Genomic DNA, 21,485 nt, shown 5'->3' with positions numbered 1-21,485 from the left:
ATTCTTTATAGGGAGAATATTTTACAATCTAACAATAAATTTTATTGTTCAAAATGATATCACAGCACTGAAACAGTAAAATTCCATCAGTATTTTTAAGAACTACAAATCACAAGTATGAATAGAGCCCAATACATCTAAATATTAAACCTGAACTAAGTAAAGAGATCAAGTATACATAAAATACTGTCTATAAAGCTAACAAATAAAAACAATCTGCATTTGTTCTTCATTATGTAAAAAAAAGTTTTCATATAGACAGAGATGAGACAACAGTATAGACCGATGCAGCTTTGATAGACCAGTAACATTTATAACTACATTATTAAAAAAAAAAAGCCAAACTTTAGACAAATGGATTTTTACAAACTATAACTGATCTATATAGCATCAGTAAATGGTTTATAAATTATTAATGAAGCCATTACTTACAATAATGAACCTTATTAGAAAGCGCTACAGATTAATGAATTAGTAGTGGAAAATTAACCAAAATTAGTTGGCAACTATTTTGATTACTGATTTAACATTTAAATCATTTTGTTTAACTGGTTTTGAAGGCTTGCATGATAGTACATTGCAAATATTTGAGCATCGTTGCATTTTTCAGTATTTTGTGAGATTTTTTTCGACCAAACATTTAGCCAATTACTTGAAAAAACAGCCAGCAGTAGTAGTTAGTAGTAATTTTATGTAGTCTCTGTGAAATCTTTTTAGGCTTCTTCACAGCCCTTCTTTTCACCTACATCACAGACATGAAAAACCATAAATAAATCATATGCTTAAGACAGAATCTTGCACCCCACAGTGGGAGTCCTGGGGTCTGAAAACAGTGTTTTCTGGGGTGGTCTTTGACTTGGAAAACTTTAGCAGTAACCTCTCCTGCCTGCCTGCCTGCCTGCCTGCCTGCCTGCCTGCCTGCCTGCCTGCCTGCCTGCCTGGCTGCCTTGGCCTGGAGGAAGCTGTCAGGCTGTGCGAGCTCTGGAGTTCACTCTGCTTCTCAAACCAATGAGCTCCGGAGCTGGGCGGGCTTCCAGGCGTGTAAAAGGCAAAAAAACAATAATACACAAGAGCCCAGCAACAACTTTACCGAGCCCAGTGTGGACTATAGTACAGCTGAAGCAACGCTTCCCACATCCAGGACCGGAGGGGGGAGGAAAAATTCAACCCAAATGAGCCTCTGAACTGACTGTGGGACTAACTGTCTTATCAAGCGTTGCTCTGGGAAAGACCATTTGGATAGACTAAATTATCTCGGTCTAATCTAATGGACCATAAAGCAATAAAACAGTCTCCCGATTCAGAGGAGTCGAATAATTTGCTTGATAGCTTGTTCATTAATTTATTCCCGAGAGCGAAACGAGCACAAAAAAAAACAGCTTTTTTTTTTTTAACATTAAATTACTGACAGTCATCTGTGTTCGCCCATAATCTAAATAATGTATTTCAGATGTAATGTATCTACAGAAAAGCAGGCTTTCAGATCTGCAAACCTCTGTCATAAGGGAACTTTAATACCTCTTGGTTTTTTCGGGAGATTACGCTGGTAAACAAGCGGACACGCACAATTTTAAATAACCAGAACATCTTCCTTTTTCTACTCAACACACATTTCACTCCGGAGAATTTAATGAAATCCCTTCATTCATCAAAGTCTTTTATTATTGTCTGTTATGATCACAATAAATCAAGCTTTGCTTGCTTTCTGCTGTATTCCAGCCAGAATAAACCAGCGCAGACAACATTTTTGTCGATGAGATTTCAGCTTCCTGAACTATTTCAACTTTACTTTTTGTTGCTGCCAGCCAAAAAGGAAGAACAAGCTGCGTTTCCCATAGGGATTTTACAGTTCCCGGAGTTGGGAGGCGATTAAAATGAAAATATAGCAGTAAAAAGACACATAAGCTCCAAAGTCCAAGCCAGTAATGTGACTTACCTTGAGGTTCTGGTAGGCTTCGAGGGTCCGGATGGCAGTGTCAGTGAGTTTGACGTGGTACAGAGTTTGATTCGGGGTGTTTTTGTTGATTTTGCCACAGGAGAGCCCATACCGATGCTCCTGTCTCAGCGCTGCCATTTCTACAACTGAAGACCATTGGCGACATTCTGCCTGAAACGTCACGGAGGAGAGAGGGTGTGGGCGGGGCGTACACACAGACACACACGCACACAGACACGCACAGCACGCACACACACACACACGCGCACACAGGAAGTACGAAGTAAAAGAACTATTTTACTTTCGCTTTCCAGGTCACTCACTCTCACTCTTGTGGTCACTTGTGCACTCAAAGTCTCCAGTTATTTATTTCGTCTTAGATCTATTTTTGCTCGGGGTTTAACCAAGATTTCGGTTAATGCACTCGGTGTGTTTTTGCAGCACACACACAGAGGAGGTTATAAATACACCTGCAGACAAATGCATGAGTGCAAATGACATTCCTATTTATTTGTGCAGTGCAGAGAAATCTTGCAACCAAAACTGCAACCAAATCAAAATGCATGAAAAAACTTTTTTTTGTTACAAAGAGTCTGTGGGGGAAGTCTATATATTATATTACATTCAGCTTTATTATCATCTTCTAACAGGACAACTTATTGTAATAAAATAAAATGTTTCATATTTTAACAATGTTTTAACATGATGTTATAAAGTTACTACATCATAATGTGAAGTGTTATGCGTTATAACAAGATATTTTATGTTATTACAATATGTAAAGTTATTACATTATAACAAGAAACTGTTCAACTATCTTGTTATGTAATAACTTATTGTTATAACATAAAATGTTTCATGTTATAAGAACTTTATATCATGATGTTATAAAGTTGTTGTAAGTTTGTATGTTGTAATACTGTGAAAATATGTAATGTGAAAAACATTTTGTTATAACAATAAGCTTTTCTCATAATGTGATCCATTTTTGTTTTTCTGGCCTAACAACAACTTGTTTCTGTAGAAAATGCTAGATTAAATTGTACTCAGAATTTTACTTAAGGAAAAGTACAGAGGTATTATCAGCAAAATGAACTTCAAGTATCAAAGGTAAAAGTACTTAGTATGTAGTCTGCCCGCTTTCAGAATGAAATGTTATTATTTGGGTTGCAACCAGTAATTATTTGTATCACTGATTCATTTTCTCAATTAATAGATTATTCGTTTTTGTCTGTAAAATGCTCATCACAAAATTGCCACATTAAAATTACTTGTTTTGCCCAACCAGCAGTCCAAAACCAAAATATATTTCGTTTACTATTAAATAACACAAATAAAAGAAGCAACTCTTTACATTTGAGAAGCTGCAACCAGAGAATGTTTGACAGTTTTGCCTGAAATATGACTAAAATGGTAAATCAATTATCAAAACAGGGGTTAATTAAGTTTCTGTTGACTAATTGCTGTTTAAGTTATATTATTGCATTTTACTGACACATTAATGCAGAAGCAGCGTTTTAATGTTGAGGCTGGTTGAGGTTGAGCTAATATAAAGTACTCAGCCTATGTATACTGTTGCATAGTTTTAATGATAACCTGTCACATTTTATAGGATTATCATAGGTTTTAATCTCAAATGTAAATGTAGCTGTCTAATAAACAGTGGTGTAAAAAAAAAAACTATTTATAATTTTTCATGTAATCAGAAATGTGGGGAAATAGAAGTCAAAAAAAGTAAAATGAAATTACCCAAGTAAAGTAAAAGCATCTCAAAATCCTATTAAAGCACAGCATTTATCAAAGAACAAACTACACACAAATTACACCTTTATTTGCTGTATGTGTATCATTTCTCTGTGTGCTAGAGAATTTGAAAAACAGATATGAAATGGAGATTAAATTAATCCCTGATGGACAACATACTTTGGTTGTGGATTAAAGAGCGGTCTCACAGTAAGCAAAGCAGTGTTTATTTACAATGTGTTTCCTGTCTAATCTATTATTAGTATTACATTAGTCCAGCTCTGCTTCTGCAGGCTAATGTTTCCTCCACAGTGTTTTCTGCAGAGATCATGAATATAATTCAAAGGCAATTGACAGAACATAACACATACTTAATATAATGTCTGATATTTTGTTATTCTATAAGTTAGTGGTGGTGCATCAATGTAGAAACCAGATAACATTTTCTGTGCCATTCATTTGCTGAGAATGACAGATTCATAATGTCTACTAAAGCATATATATCACCCTCTGTGAACTAGTGGATGTTATAGTTAACATATCTGGCTTCAACTTCTAGATGAATGTATGACACAGTGGTTTATTATGAGAACAAGTATAAACCTCACTTTTCTTAAAATTGCCACTTAAGTCAAGGCAGGTTTTACAGTGCTTTACATGAACATAAACATACAGAACAAAAATAAAGAATATTTATTAAAGAAAGAATTGAAGATTTTAAAAAAACAAACAGAAATATTATAGATTTAAAAGATTTCAAAAAGTGCAGAAGTATAACAATGTAAGGTCCTCAAGCCTGTACAGCTCAGTTCCAACATACCATGAATCTGTTGTAGTCTGCTGAGTTTACAGATCGACTGGGGTGCAGAATTAAAATATGCACCCATGGAAAGAACAGACTCATGTTACATATTAGCATTTAGCTGTAATTTAAAACACCGAAGAATAATTTTGAATATACCCAAACAAATTATACACATGATGTGAAATGTGTAGTTTTACACCTAAAAAACAGTGCATTCAACAGGTAATCTGGTGTCAGTTTACAGCCCGCAGGTTGTTCCTGCTCATCCGTAAGTGTTGTGGCACTTCTTAAAAAGTGAAAACAAAAATCTCCTAACGTAACTCAAAGCAAATTACGTTAGAGCCCGTATCTGCTGAGATCTTATTGGTAGATTGTGTTCATGGAAACTGCGTTATGGGGCACGACGGTGAAGTCATTAAGAAGCTTACAGACGTTCTGGCAGATTAGGTTTTTCTCTTCTAATCCTGCAGATTACCACTGCACAAGCCTGCTGGCTGCGAGTGCTTCATTGGGCTGCGCAGTTTCTTTACATTGATCATTTTTTTGTTGCTGTAACATCACTGGACTACATAGAGGGACACAAGCAGGGGAGAGACGAGGTCAAAGTGCAACAGGACAGCAGAAACTACGCAACTGTAGATGAAGCCAGGATTTAGTGATGCGCTCTGAAGTGGATTTGATGACACACAACATGTGTTTTTGTAAGTGTTACGCTATGGAGATACTCTTTTTCTTTTGACAGTGTAGGCTGCAGAAGTTGGTGCACAACAGGATTACCCACCTGCACCTGAGTGGAAGATTGGCTGGGCAAGGAAGATCATCTCTTTTGCAGACTAATGCAGATGGTGTCCATTGCTCTCTGGAGTGAAATGGAGGCAGAGTCATGTTGTGAAGAGCACAAAGACTCAGCAGTGGAGCCTACAGAGCCTGAGGTAAGAGAGGCTATTTCTGAGATAGCTGACAGGGACAGTCACAGCGAGCTGCTCCGTGGGTCTGCAGAGGAAGACGAGGAGCTGTTTGGGAAAGAGCAGGCTGAAACGGGGAGCTGTGCAGGAGAGGGTGAAAGCATTGAGATAAAAAGCCCCTCTGATCCTGAGCGAGAAAGTGGAAGCACAGAATGCAGGGAACAGAGGAAACTGAGAAAAACAAACAGCTGGAAGATGGTGCGATTCCAAGACCCATCAGTGGAGGATGATGTGCAGGAGAGGGACAGCTCAGCGGAGAGTCTCTTTCCAGAATATGCTGCAAAAGAGTGGACATCTTCCACCTTTGAGGAGCTGTTCATGGCAGAAGACTGGCAGGACATAACAGGTGAGGACACATCAGGTTTGGTATTGGTAGGTCTTCTTGTATCACTTCCATCACTAACTTGTGCTTTTCATTTATGTAACTTTAAGCTTTCCATTCATCCCATTATTCCCTTGTATTTAAACCAAGACCACGAAAAAGAAAAGTAGTCAATACATGACTGAGGTCAAGCTGTGTTTGCGGCTGTGTCTGAGCACGTTTACCAACAATGTCCAGATTAACCCTGCTTCTTCGTCTCGCACGACATTCTCTTCTTTCCTCACGCAGAGGACCGGCTGTTGAGGAAGAAAGTGCTGGAGTCCAGTGTTCAGCACGCCCTGCACCCCACCTGGGGCCAGGAGGTTATGGTGAAGATGCAGTGTGTCCTGGAGGACCGCACTGTGGTGGAGAAGGACTGCAAGCTTGTCTTTGTTATTGGAGAGGGAGATGTAAACCAGGTACCCTTCAGTTTTCTCAGATAGGGTTGTTTTCTCCAATCTATTAGCACTTATGGTTCCTCACACTTCATATGTGACCAACAGAATGTGCAAATTGGTAATCAAGACTAAAGCTACACTTTTTAATAGTTGGGAGACAACAGAAAAGACTTTTCCTGATCTTGAGAGGCTGCAGTGTTTATTAACTGACACACTGTAACCTGTACTGTACATTTACTGCCAGCTTGTCAACGTGCCCCTTTAATTTTTAACTCTGCTCCACTCGCAATCACTGTCACTTTTCTGCCACTCGCTCTCTCTTTCACTCACTCAACCAAACGCTTGCTGCACATGTTTCGTGGTCTGTTTTCTCAGTACGTGGTTGTTTATGAAAGCAAGGTGACAAGCTTTGTCAGAGAAAAAAGCTGCAAGCAGTAAGAAAAAAGAGTTTGGGAAATTTTGTTTGTGGTTGCTCTGATTCTCTCTGACTAATCAGCGATGTGCAGCATTTCACCTTTCAGTTCACTTGAAACCTCAGCAGAGGGATAATGAAAAAATGTGACAGGATGGAGTAGTTCTCTTGATACCATCCACAACTTTTGCCAATGTGAACTTGAAAAAAAAACAGTTCTAACCCGCTTGGTGGAAATGCAGCTATGTTAGCAGTTTAATGCTAATGTTGGTGTACAGTGACAGCATTAATATGTTGATGTTACGCAGGTATAATGTTCACTGTTGCCATCATAGTTTAGTGTGTTAGCATGCTAACATTTGGCAATTAGCGCAAATCATAAAGCGCAGACGAGGCAGATTGGTACACCATTAGTTTTGTGGTCTATAACCAAAGTTTTGGAACAGGAATTAGGATATCAGGTTTCATGACAATCCATCCAACAGTTTTTGAGACATTTCACTGAAAATCAAAAATGTTAACCTCATAGTGGGATCAACAGGTCACTGTGATTAATCCTACAGGAACCACAAATATGTGCACCAAATTTTATGGCAATCCATCAAGTTACTGATATCTTCCAATGTGAGGCAACTGACCAAAATCCCCATACCGAGAGGCAGCATGGCTAAAACAGATGCGTCAGCATACTTTAACTTTATCATCAGATGTTTTAGTCAATCAAGAACGCTGGCATACACAACACAAAGTTATGCTTAAAAGCATCTGTGAAATGATGTAAAAACCTCAGTCAGTAAATACCACACTGTTGTTTGACACCTGTAGGCCCTGGAGGAGTGTGTCATATCCATGCAGAAGGGCGAGATCACGTTACTGCTGGCTGATTCACAGTATGCTTATGGACTCCTGGGAAGGTAAGGACTTTCCACTTATTATTGTTTACTGGTAAACTACAAAATTAAGGACCATGTAGAAGAAGACAAGTTATAATTATTTTTAAGAATCATCTCAACATGAGGCCCAGGCCTGTTGTACCTGTTGCTTTGGGGCAGACTGATTATCCAGGGGTAGCGGGGTTAATGAACCATAAACAGGAGCAGATGGCTTCCTCCTAACACCATTCAGGGGCAGCCTATCAATGGTGTGTCTGTAACCTCCCAACCTATGGGAGGACACCACTCATATTACGGCCAATAGTTTATAGCCTTTACACTGCTAAAGAGCCAGGGTAAACACAGACGAGATTGGTGTGTCGCTGATGAGAACCCAGTGTTTATAGTTTTAATGTTTGCTTTGGAGAACCTGAACTTGCGAGAAGGAGACATTATGTGCCACAGTGATTTGATGAAACTGTGTATAATAACATATCAGTGAAAATATTTGAAAGAAAAGCCTTTTGAGGTGGCACCAGAGGGAAAAACATAATCTCAAATAAGTTTAAATTGGATTTAATTTGTTTGCTTGTTGATTATGTAGCAAATTACTTTCTGTAGTTCTCGCTGCTGTAAGGCTTTTCATGCAGAGTAATATACTGTATATTAAGCAAAATTATGACTATTAATTTAATTCTGAAAGCGATAATATCAACAACCTGCCAGTGTTTATTCAAATCCACACCCATTAGAGTAAATTAAACATTATAAGATCGTTTCAAACATTCAACCTAGAGCTATGTGTGCTGTGTCGACAATAGTTCTCCAATAAGCTACTGTCAACAGAAATACAAAATGTTTTTAATATAAAAGCTCTGTAAAACCCTAAAATAAAGAGCTTAGCTGCATTATTGAGAATACGTGCTGTGCTACATGCAGTGCATATTGTGCAATTAACAGGGTAGGTGAACAGAGGAGTGATGCATTAAAACAAACATGCGCCCAGAATTATCGTGTGGCAGTAAAAGCCTTAAAAAGGTGCAGGATACAGAGCAATATTCATGATTTGATTCCAGTTTCACAGGCTGACAGAGAAACACTACAGCGGAGCGTTGTTGACAACATAATGATCTAATGTACTGAACATTGTGTTGTGAAAGCATGTTTTTGTGTCAGTGTGTGTACTATACTGTTTCAGCCTCTCCTGTGTGTGAGGTCCTGTTTGTTTTATGGAGGTCTGCGAAGGGGACGATGTGACACAGGGCGTGTGAGGTGAGAGTAAGGAGTCTCTGAGGTGTTGTCTAGAGTCTCACCCTCTGTCGTGTGTGGAGAAGGAGGCCAAGGAAAAGGGGGGAGGCGGCGGCGGGAGGTTAGTTAATGATTGTTTTGATGCAGCTGATTAGGGTTATGTGCTGCAGAGTCAAATTTAGCCGTACCATAAGGTAGACAATCAGAGCTCCATGCCAGCTCTTTAAACATGATTCAGTTACTGAGGTTGCTCCTTGCTCTGAATGTGATTTTCTCCAGTCACCGAGGTTAAATACTTTTGTTACTGATTTGGCGTGGTGAGTGAAAAAATCAAGAACATACACAATGAAACAGCATGTTACAAACTCAACTAAACTACAAGGTAAACAGATTGAAAACATCAAATGATGGAAAAATCCTCAGGCTCTAAATCCTGGAAGAAACAGTTAGACTTTTTGGGGAATACAGATAGTTTGTTTGCTTTCTTGCCGAGAGTTAGATGAGAAGATCAATAAAACTCCTATATCTGTAAATATGAAGCATCACCAGCAGGCAGTTAGCTTAGCTTAGAACAAAGACTGGAAACATGGAACCCTTATCAGGACATCAAAAGGCTCATATCAGCTAAATGTTAGATACGCAGACAGAGCCTTCTGCTCGTACTCTGTTCATTTTATCTGCACTTCTGCACGTTTTCTGAAATTTCTGGGAAATCATGGGATATGTGAGAGAGTGAGGAAGGAAGTCGACGCACGTGACTGTGAATAAAAGTTTAATATTACCTTGTCTTTGAACATGATTTCTGCCTGATAGATTCTCATCAGTTATGGCTGTTGGCTATTTAAAATTGAAGAAAACAACTACCATAATCCTACACCACTTCACAACTTTAAATATTGTCTTTTGTCACTGTTTTAATGTTAGAGACCTCAATTGTTGTTGAGCTTGCCAATAGGTAGAGCCCTGGACAGAGCTGGGCCAGCTGTTTCCCCCTGTTTCCAGTCTCTGTGCTAAGATAAGCTAACCAGCTGCTGGCCGTAGCTTCTTATATACCATAGTGATATGAGAAGTGCTGATCTTTTCATCCAATTCTTCTAAAGAAAGCGAATAAATGAATTTCCCTGCACTTGCATGTTGAGGTCTATTGCAAGAGTATTTAATGAGTAAATGATTTGAATAAAGAAACCAACCAAAATAAGGATCACAAGCTGCGACAGACATCATGTTTCAGAGTAGATCTGACAGGCTCAGCGTGTCTGTGTTGTAAAATGACGGCAAGACAATGAGAGAAAATCTCATTAGCCTCTCTGTTTTCTGGCAGATGAATTGATTGAACTCTGTCAGTCGCCTGTTGCAAACAGTGCTGCTAAGAGCACTTCACAGTTATTTATCAGAACAGTGTGCGAAGCTGGTCAGACAGTATGATTCAACACAGCAGAGTGGTCTGTAGCTCAGTGTGTGGGTGATGGGCTTGCTGCAGCGCCTGATGTGATCAGAGCTGAAAAAGGTGAATAAGAGGATAATGAAACCCCTGGAAATGTCTGGAGCATTTACCTGATTGATTGCAACAGACAAGCAGGTCGGGACTAAATCCTCTGTAAGAAACACTGACGTTTTCCCTGTGTCATGAAAGGCCTGAGCCTTTCTAAGTGGAGATGTGGCTAAAGACTCCATCACACTGGCCTTTTTCATGGAACAGCAGCATGCGTCAAAACTATTCCCCACTGAGACGCATTACTTAGTCAGAGACACAGACTGCCTCCCCTCAGTCAGCAGGTCATTATCACAAGCAGTGGAAGCTAACATCTGTTGATCGCTGGACAGGCGCAACTTTAACACTCACAAACCCTCCAGGGGCCACAGGGAGTCTGCCTCATCAGCCCTGCACGACCCCAAAGTCAACAACATGATGCGTCACTGGCAGCTGTTTTATTTTCACTTGAATAAAGCTATACTCGCCAAACAAGAAACCATAGTTAAATGAGTCTTCAATACTTTACAGCATACAGTGCATGCACACATTTCTGTCCATATGTGAAAGTCTACACAACACATTTTAAGATGTTTTCAGTGTGAAATGGTGTGTTGCAAGATTACGTTGGCCTTCTGTCAACAAACAGAAGCTTAAACCCCAGTGCTGCCAGCAAAGGTGTTACCGTACTTACTACCTCAGTGGCACATGTTGAAGTGCAGATAATTAGACCACTGGGATGTGTCATAGCTAAATGAATAGTTTAGTCCAAGACCAGATGAACATTGTCAGCCAGTTAATCATTCTATTGTTGCCCTAATGTGTCATGAAGGGATTGTGTTCTATTAATGATTAGTACTGCAGGTCAAGTTTATTTTGTACAAAAATGCTTTATGCAAAGAAGCACTCAGGACAAAGAATCAGCAGCAGGAAACAGCTTTTGTTCATTTGTTTGAAAAAGAAGGGGCTACATTCAGTGTGAATCAACTACAAATCACTTCTTGCTAAATCTAAATCTGCACAAACATAGAAAAGACATTAAAAGAAAAGCAGAATAAAAAACAGAATCAGTCACTATTGTATATATGTAATGAAAAGAAGTTTTAGGACTGGACTGTCAGATGATTGACATATCTTGTTTGGGGGATTTAAAGGATCTGTCTGTGCAGTGGGGTTGGTAGAACAGTTCTGTAAACATAAAGCAGGTGTAAAATTGTGTGGATTTTTTCATATTTTATTCACAGTAGACTGTGAAGCGATAGATAGGAAATGTGGGGCGAAAGAGGAGTATGACATACAAGTAAGGTCCCGGCTAAAATCACACCAGCAATGTTGCATTTATGTGGTATGCGCATTAATCATTAGAGTATCAGCTCGCTCTAACAATGCTTAACAAATATTTTAAATTTGATTCAATACCGGCTAACGTAAGGAGGCAAAGATCAGGTGTATGGCCTCTTTGTTTACCTTTAGGTTGCTGCTGAGCGGCACTTATCTGTACTAACAGCAGACAGGAAAGACCAGTCTGGGATGTTAAAAGTTCTAAAAGTATTAAATGTTCTGCAACAGTTAAAGGTCCAGTGTGTAGGAATTAAGGCCATCTAGCAGTGAAGTAATGAAAGATAATGCAAACCCAACAATCCTTATTTTCAGGATTATATACAAATGAATACATACTTATAAATATTATATCCAATTTCTGCCATAATTTTCCAATAAATCCCTGTAAATGTTGCACACTGGCCCACATGTCTATGTATATTGAAAACAAGTTGGAAAACATTAGATTAAACATCTGAATTTATTTGTCTGAGAACATTTGGAGACTTCTGAAATATCACCATGTTGCAGCATGTGACCTAAAATGTATGTATGTACCTGTTGAGCAAGAAATACTGATTTTATATTGTCACATTTTTTTTTCCAAGTGGAAGTATCTGTACAAAAAGAGTAAGGGACCCAGAATTGAACCCTGGTGTATCCCACATGGAATAATACAATAAACAAATTACCTGCAGACACTGAGAACCACAAGATGTAAGTATAGTAGATAATCACATACTAAACAAATACCATTTAATGGAACAGTAGAGACACTGTGGAGACACACCAGATGGCTATCATCGGCATCATCCATTGCGGAGGGGGTGAAAAACAAACAAGTCCTATTGTGGGAGGAGAGAGAGGAATCTCCCTCTTTTTCACCCGGTGGGAGGAGGGACTGGTGGTTGTTGGAGCTTTGATAGCACCAAGCTTACTGATCTGGCAGTACAGTGGCAGGGCGGAGCAAGTTGAGTGAAGCTTTAGTTCGTGGGAAAAGAGGCTACTTTAACTCTTACCTTGATGATTAATGGTTATTGCATTATACTCATCATCTGTTCGTAGGCTGTGCAGTTTATCTTGCATGTTTGTGGGTTTTTTGTTGTGTCAGACTGCCAGACTCAGGCTGTTATGGTGTGCAAGTAGTAGACAGTATAAATAGAATACTGTTGCTTTAAAAACATCAAGGTGGGTGCTTGGTTTTGTGATTTGGTTAGGAATAGATTGACAATGGATTGATTTCCATCATTACTCACCGGTCCAGCCAACTATAAAGACTGAGACAGACATTTATTTTCTCACATTAAATAATCATCATGCACAGATAGACTCTGAGTGCATCTGAATCTGCACATACTGATTTTTTTTTTTTTTTTTTTTTTTTTTGGAGGCCGCAATAGCTCCATAAGGACTTTGTTTGGTGACCAGAGGGTGGCTAGTTCAAGTTCTGCTTGAACCAAAAGTACAGAGTGTGGAAATTTTCAGCTGTCACCCACCTGAATGTATTATTTTCTCTGAAACCTGCACCCTCCCTGCAGGCTACATTACGTTTTAAATGATGTCGAACTGAGAAAGCATTCCAGGTAATTTCTTCATTGTGCTGAATTGATGTACGAGTGAGTGTTTTCTTTATGAAGTTAACAATCTTAGTTTAGTGTGTTAGCATGCTAGAATTTGCTACTTAGCACAAAACACAAAGTATAGCTGAGGTTAATGTGAATGTCATTAGTTTTGTAGGTATTTGGTTAGTGCTGGAGGAGAAGTCAGATGTTTAAGTTATTACAAATCATCTTTCAGGGGTCATGAATGCGTGAACCAAATGTCATCACAATAGTTTGATAGTTGTTGGTATATTTGACTTAAAACCACAAATATCAACCTCACAATGGCATGGGGGTCATAGTCAGAGGAGCAGCAATGTAATTAGACATTTTCCTCCGGGCACCATGAATTTTCATGCCAACCTTTCCAATAGTTGTTGAGATATTTTGGTCTGGACCAAAGAGGTGGACTGACTATGCAACTATCATGTCTGCACACTAACTTGTTTTTCATGTAACCATTACATCAGATTGTTTTCATCCATATTGAATTTCATCTGGTCAGAATTACTTGGATTAGATCACAGTTTTGAGCTGTGGAACATCCAGTCTATACCACAAACAAATGGTTAAACATATTTATGTTGTAATAGTAGTCTGTGTGCAATCTTTATATTTGACATGCAGCAAGAAATATCTACTGGGATCTAATACGTTACATGCATTGACCAGTTAAAAGCCTTCTTGGGAATGTGCTCAAGGGGAATCTTTGTTGACACTCTCGAAGAAGTTGGCGTGTGTGTCAGCCTCTCAGTGAGGCACACCCATAACCAGCGGGGAATGCAGCTGAAAAAGGTAACAGTGACATTTCTCAGGGCAGAAAGGCACGTACGCCGAGAGATTTACAGAGCAAAGTGACAACATGAGAAACTGCCAAGCCAGAATTATGATCAATGGGATCAAGTCTGACGATGAGTGAGGATTCTTGTAGGCGTAGCCCCCTTTTGAAAGATGTGAGTAATGTCAGTGGCCTATGACACATTTGGTCTCTGTGTAGAACAAATGTGAAGGATAGAGGGGAAAAAACTGCTTTGCATGGGTATGCTAGCATTAATTAAAATTGTTGGCTCCATTTGTGATTATTGTGTGTATGCTGTTCCTCTTTTGGTGTGGAGTTGTAACATGATGCAAGCAAGAACTGGCAGTTCTGCTTTTCATTTCATCAGACACTTGCCAGTAGACAGGTACAGTGACTCACTCACCACAGAGCTGGACTGGAGTCTGTCACTTTTATGCTCACGAACCCTCCTCCCCTTTCTCCAGATACGTAAGCATGCTGTCCACTCATAAAGCCTCTGAGGTGGAGTTCCTCTCTGTGCTGAAGGTAGTATGACTCACTCTGCACAACCACCTGGGCCAAATGAATAATGCGACCTTTGAGACACCCTGCTGTTGGAAAACACAATGAAGAATCTAAACCGGTCTGTAACACTTTATTTAAAGGGGTGTGCATAAGACTGCCATTAAATGTCCAATGGCCAATTATGTCACTTTTAATACAAAGCTGTTATTGTTTTATAGGTCTTTGTTATGACACCTTGACATTAACTAAGCCAACATAACCTGTCTATGTCTTTGCCATGACAAATTGACAGTATTAGACTTCAAGAAAATGTTAAGCTTTACGTTTTAACATTACCTTAAACTGTCAGATGTAATTAGTTTTCACACTGGTCATCATGAATCATTTTCCTTGACCTCAAGTAAAGTGGTCCATTTGAACCTGTCAGGCCAATTTCATGACAGAGTACAGGACCTTACAGAGTTTGGTGATGTACAAATAGCAGTTGGCTACTTTACTCGCCACTAAATTAGGCAAACTGCTGTCTGCTGTTATCTGAAGCTGGTGTTAGCTAGTTAGCTGGGTTAGGTGTGGAGCTAGTGTGTCTAATTAACTGACTCAGCCCCAGGGTGCCAGGAGCCAAACCCGGCAAGAAAACCACTGCGATACTTTATTCCCTGTGGTCAAACTGGCCACTGTTGGTCTCGAAGGCTGTTTTTGGTTCCAGTCTGGCCTGGTTCCTCCAGTCTGGCCAGACTCAGCTGGACGCTGACGATGCTATGGAAAAAGTGCCAGTTGATACTGCATGTGTGTTTCTGAACAGAGATTAGAAGTGAGATGACAACTTTGTATTAAAAATTACATAACTGATCAAATAACACTTAATGACAATACTCATGAACATTCATTCAGATGTTCATGATGTGTCATGACATGGTTAAGACAGTGTAATGACAGTCTTATGCACACCCCTTTAAAGACAGCGTTGCCATTCAGACTTCTCCACGCTGATATTTCATGTCACTGCAGAGTTACTTGTACAAACATGCAGCTGTGTGGAGTAACTGACACTACTGTGAAGAGCATACTTTGTTTTCCTGTTTGTCATTAATGAAGGATTCCAGCTACAGCTGAACTCTTGGCTTCATGGTCATGTGACCTAAACAAGTTTGACTGTAACTTTTTTGGCTCCGTGCTTCTCTTTCCCGGCGCATACACAGCAGGCTGACGAGAAACCACACCCAGGCCTCACGCTTCAGGAGCAGGCCAGAAAGCACCGACAGCTGTAGCACGCTCCAGATAAGATCAGGCTAAGCTCTCAATCAGCATGCGCTCCTCTGTTTGCCACAGCCACTGCTACATTAGTTTGAAGCTTCGTGTGTTGACCTGAAGCTAAAAAGAAATGTATGAATTTAATGTGAACAGGACAGATTATTTGTTTTACCTCTGAAAACTAGGTGGTGGGTGGTTCTGGCATCGCAGCAGTATTTTGCCATTCAGACCAGTGTTTGAACTGTGCATGTCCCTCATCTAATCTCCCTGAATGTTTACCTTTTTCCCCTACTGCTAGCAGGCTTATCTTTCTCATCGACACAGCCTTGGTAGTAATATAGCTCTGCCCTCAGTTATATCTACTTCTGCTTTCAGTGGTCAGGGGGTATTTAACGGGACAGTAAATCTCCTCGACTGAAATGTCCTTTTATTTAATTTTAGGTAGATAGCCTATTTTTAGAGCAAATAACACTCAGTTGAGTAAAGTTGGTTTTGTATTGCGTGACCGCCATGCTGGTTGGAGCCCTCTTAATGTTGCCCCGCTTTAGTTTTGCACCAAACTCCCTGTGCACTGCAGTCCTTGTCCCTGATAACTCTGTTGCACTGTTGTTCGCTTTGTGAAGGTTGGTAGGTTTTCACCCGAGGGATGTTGTGTAATTACAAAAGAGAAATAAGACCCACAATATGATGACAGCAAACAGGACATTAGTCAACATAAAACAAACCGCTTCCCATTGACTAACTATAAAATAAATTTTGTTTCATCATGCCTGATTTTTTTATTTGACAGTATTTTATGCATAGATCAGGTATAAAAAATATTAAAAAATGCATACATCTGTACATGCAGAACTATATATGCTTTTTTTTTTAACAAGAGATAGAGCATACACAACAGGATGTTCAAGAACCCACTATTGCAAACTATATTGTTGAAATCAGTGGTAAAGGAAGTAATCAGGTACTAGCTTGCATACTTTTTCTTCACAGCCTTTGTTGGCAGATTGCTTCATTTATTTGCGCCTCATCATTTGTTGATCAGCATGAAACTAGTTGCAGGAGTGTGTGTCATGTCTCATGAACACTTGGGTGCAGATGTGGCCCAAACAAATGAGGACCACTTGTAAAAACATTACTCTGAAGTCCTGCTAGTGTTAAAAAGTTCCACAGTGTAAATACTTATATGAAAAACTATCAGCACCACAACGTAAAATACTCCAGTCTTGCAGTCAAAACTTTACTTAAGCAAAATGACATATTGTTTCATTATTGGTTTAATATTCCACCAGTGGTTGAAATGCACCAAGAATCAATCTCATGTCTAATGTCCACTATGTCTTCCCTTTGAGATGACCATTTCTTAACTCTCATCATCTCAGCTGCTGTTGAAATAATTGTTGACGCACAAAAAATATAGACGAGATTTCCTCTTAATATATTTTACACTATAAAAACAATATTTATTTTTAACTCAAGCAGATCATATCGGAAAGGTTGACATCAGTACCTGCTGTCCTACCCTCACCCCTGATATGTAACTCTCACACGTTGGTGTCACAACATGCCGTCTGTGCTGGAACACTGACTGTCATGCTTCACTGACATCACCCTCTCGTCCACTGTGCCAGTAGCTGTGCTGTGTTGTATAACCACGATGTTGCGACAGAGTCTGTTTTCCAGAGCGTGGCATGCAAGAGGGACACACGGGAGAAACACACGTGAGATGGCACTTCAGCCCCACCAGCACCTTTCCTACCCATGCCAAGCACTCTTTTTAAATCATCCGAGCCTGCTGTGCACAATGCACACAGCCAGAGCGGGTGAGAGAGATTAGTGGAGCATGACAAAAAATAGATGGCTGCATAGAACTGGTCTTAAAAGTAGCCTAATGTGCTCTTGTTAAAGAGGTAGTTCGAATTTTTTGAAGTGCAGTTATATCAGGTGTTTATCCAAAGTTGGATATATGATGTCTACATTAAAATATAAACACACTCCATGAAAACAAATAATTAGATTATTTGAAAACCATGCCAGTGGCAAGATTCTCCCTCCACAATTTGGTCCAGACTGACATATTTCAACAGCTCAGAGGGTCTAAATAACGAAACAACACGGGGCTTGAATTGTGAAGAATCTAAGCAAACAGTATGTTTATCCCAGAGATGTATATGACCGGTTTATCCACCGCTTTACAGCCTCCTCAAGCTCATCTTCATATAAGACACACCTTCAAGTGGGTGGCCCTGTTGTAATGGAAATGCAAACTCCTCCTATCCACATATATTTAGTGTCCCTCCTTAGGATGGCTTTTAGTAACTTTGATCCCTTGAATCGTATGTTAGCATTGCATCTTGCATGTGTTGTGTTAGCATGCTGATGTTAGCGTGCAGCTCAAAGCACCACTGTGGCTAAGTACAGCCTCACAGAGCCGCTATCACATCTGTGGACTTTTAGTCTTGTTTATTTGTACTGAACTACCTTCATGACTTCTCATATGTATATCAGTGCAAAGATTGTCCTTAGGTGCACCGTTCTACCAATTTGAACCATTATTGCGTCTGACCCTTCTGTGTAACAGCAGGCTTTTCATACTGCCTTTGATGTGCAGTCTTTCAGAACAGCTATCAACATTTTAGCCTGCATCACTTTGTATGAACTAGTTTGTTTCCAGCATAGATGGGCTTTCGCTCTCTTGTGTTATGTACCCCTGGTTTTGTGTTCATAGCTGCTTTCAATCTCCCTTAAACACAGAAGCTGTTTCTGGGATTCTTTGACTTCCAGGACCACCCAGTCCCATCCATCATTTGTGGCTCACAGAAGTCACTTCTTATTATGATTTTGCAATTTTCAATACACATTTCAACCTCCAGATGCATGCAGCTTTCCCATAACGTGAGCTTAGACAGACAGTCTGGTGATAACAGACACAGAGTTGCCGGGCAACTCATGAGCCCACTTCATACATGTTGCTCATTTGTAACAACAGTAGAATGGAAGCAGATGGGATAGTGGAGGGGCAAGCTGTTACTTACTGACAGTGACATGCTGTGCGCACACATACACACTTGTACAGTGTGTAAAAGGTATGTATCGACAGGTTAACGTTTGCCATGTGCTGTGGCAGAAGTGTAGACGTAAGTGTATCTGAGCAAATAAGCTAATGTGTCTGCAGAGCAGTGTGGTGCTGCAGCTGTGGAGGGATGTGAGGTGGCGGGCGCTGCCTGTGAGCCCATCTGTAGCGGAGTGACAAGTGGCACTAGTGTGCGTGAGCGTGTGTGTGTGTGTGTGTGTTGCTGTGGTGTGTGTGTGTTGGGGGGATGAAGAGGTACCGTCAGTGGGGACGTGGAGTGTGACTCATCTTGCTGAGACGTCAGTGCTCCGTCATCAGTCGTCTGCAGCAGTTTATCACAGGCACACACACACGCATGCACACACACATACACACACACACACTCGAAAGACTTTGAAAATATTCCTCTCAAAGTTAATGACTGGCAGACTTGCACTGACATCCTCGTGTGCAAAATCAAAATCAGATGTGCAGTGATTAAGCTTTAGGGATTAACTAAGTAGATCTCGTTATGAATGAAACAGTCTCAGTTGTTTTATAGTACTGATGGGATTAGTTGCACCGCAGTAATCTTTCATATTGTCATTCCAGATGTTGAAGGACAATACATATGAGCTTGTGTATAGAAAAACACTGTCTTATCTGTGCAAGATACCAAAATCACATTGTCAATATTATAAGCACAAAAACAATCAATATCATGCTGGGAAATATTTGACTGAGTAGGCAGTGAACTATCACTCTGGCATACGTCTACATTCAATGAATGCACTTTCTCCAATTCATATTACACATGGCTATACAAAATGTAGTCTACATCAGTTGGGCTATAAGTCAACAAATATACCTATGACTGCTTGCAAAGTAAAACTAATGCACTATCAAACTGAACAGGAAGACACTAGCTTACAATATGTTCACACATTATAGACATTATAGAAAGTATAGATACTGTGACAAGAACTGCTGGGGGGGTATTATTATGTGTGTGCTTTTTGCACGCTGATATGCACTGCTCAGGGCCATGTCAATGTGATTATTGCTGAAGATTTCAAAATCCGAGAGTAGGGATGCGTAATATTATCGGCAGGTCAACAGTATTGGCATGTAAAGGCTTTAAAATGAAATATCACACACCTGCTCAAAATGCTGACATTTCTGCTGATATGATTATGCTTTAATTATGCACACATGACGTGAGTATGTTTGTGGAGTGGAGGGTTTTTTTTATAAGTGCCTGAAACAGACATCAAAGTTGCTATTTGCTCAGCGTTGGTCATGCGAGGGGAAGCCAGATCACGTTCCTTCAGCACTACATGTTGAATTGTCCATCTTAAGCTCCATAATTATGACAAATTAGTGAAGAACAAAGAAAAATAAAATCTGTCAGCAGTAGTTTTCTTGCCCAGTAAATGTGTACATTTTGAAAAGCACTGAAAAGCAAAATGTATTTATTTTGAAAAACGTTTTAATTTATTTGGAAAAACATTGTATATTATGTCTGCTTTTGCTAGTGGGCTATCACGATAAGAGTGGGTAATATGATATGCTAATTCCATGTTCTCAGGAATTAGGTGGAAAAATATGTACATATATCAGTATTGACAGTTGGCCAAGAATGAGTTGGAAAATATCAGCATATTGGATATCAGCAAAAATCTGATGTCATGCGCCCCAATCTGAGAGTAGACATCAGACAGATCTGTTTTAAAAATTTGTAACAACTTTTGTCCCTTCTGCTGGGCCAGATTCTGCAGCTGCTTGTTCCCACGACACCTTTTTCTTCGTGAGACTGTGCTGAAAACTGTTTTAAGTAAAATGCTGACCGCCACCATTAGGGTAACCACACTGAAAAAAGTAGCTGCGGCAGTCTAACTCTGGTCAGTCAAACTGTGGGAAAAAAAAAGTTTTTAAAACTATAGATAATATCACATTAGTGTCAATATGTGCTTTTAATAGATACTGCTGGTCTTTAAAAAACTTGGTAGCCATTGTCACATGACATGATACATGCTCCATGACAAACTTGCACTAGCTGCCTTGTCTCCCCTGACTGCTCATCACAGCCTGAAATTCCTCTTAAACAGGTTGGCTTTGTTTGCTTTCTAAGCTCTCTGTGATGAGAGTGACCTCTGCCATTGCCACTGGCTCTGGTCAAGTAAAGTCAAGCCCTTCCTCCCTAAGAAAACGTGGCTCTCTTACTCGTGATTGATGCTCCAGGTCTCATAGCTCTGCACAGCCATCAGAGAGAGACTGAAGGAGCGTGCTAATGGCTCCGCTACATTTGCTTTACTCAGCTGGCAGACACAGGCTGCTCCTTCGTGACAACCTGACTAATAAGTCAGGGGTTCAGTGTACTGCTATTGATTCACAGGCTGCACATGGAGGTGGCGCTTGCTGCTGCTGAAAGGACGCCGGATCTTTATTGGTTAGATAACAGACGCACTCACTGAGACAGTCATATTTCTCCTGGACAGCGATATGACAGGAGAGCGACAGTGAATGATAATGATGATGTTTTTGTTTGATGCACGCAACTTCAGGGAAAGTCAACATGCACACATAATGTACGTGCTTGTAAATTACTCTTCAGATATGTCCGGCATTAAAGATGCGGAGGCCAGGTGTAGCTGTACAGGTGCACATGCGTAACAACTGCTGCTTTAAAGTTACATCTCATTTAATCATCAGTCGGCGAGCGTGATAATTTCTGCCCGTTTGTTGTGCGC

General features: G+C 40.0%; 2 protein-coding genes across 3 annotated transcripts in view; one reads left to right on the top strand and one right to left on the bottom strand.

Moving 5' to 3' along the window:
- The window catches only part of LOC146316733 (RNA polymerase II elongation factor ELL), a 29,690-nt gene extending 27,595 nt beyond the window's left edge, over positions 1-2,095 (bottom strand). The window contains exon 1 of the mRNA XM_084734848.1: positions 1,937-2,095. Within this exon, the coding sequence (XP_084590974.1) occupies positions 1,937-2,074 (138 nt within the window). The 5' untranslated portion in view covers positions 2,075-2,095. The remainder of the gene's footprint in view (positions 1-1,936) is intronic.
- fkbp16 (FKBP prolyl isomerase 16) overlaps positions 1-21,485 on the top strand; it is a 77,377-nt gene that overhangs the window by 35,464 nt on the left and 20,428 nt on the right. Inside the window, exons 2-4 of one of the 2 annotated variants that reach the window (XM_084734850.1) lie at positions 5,227-5,795; positions 6,060-6,229; positions 7,446-7,534. In XM_084734850.1, coding sequence (XP_084590976.1) covers positions 5,321-5,795; positions 6,060-6,229; positions 7,446-7,534 — 734 coding nt within the window. In that variant the 5' untranslated portion in view covers positions 5,227-5,320. Of the gene's footprint in view, positions 1-4,696; positions 5,796-6,059; positions 6,230-7,445; positions 7,535-21,485 lie in introns of those variants that run through there. The other variant, XM_084734849.1, reaches the window with a different exon arrangement.

This window comes from Lutjanus erythropterus, chromosome 13, assembly GCF_056507025.1.
Source record: "Lutjanus erythropterus isolate fLutEry1 chromosome 13, fLutEry1.hap2, whole genome shotgun sequence".
NCBI lineage: Eukaryota > Metazoa > Chordata > Actinopteri > Lutjaniformes > Lutjanidae > Lutjanus > Lutjanus erythropterus.
This window is presented reverse-complemented; position numbering and strand designations above follow the sequence as displayed.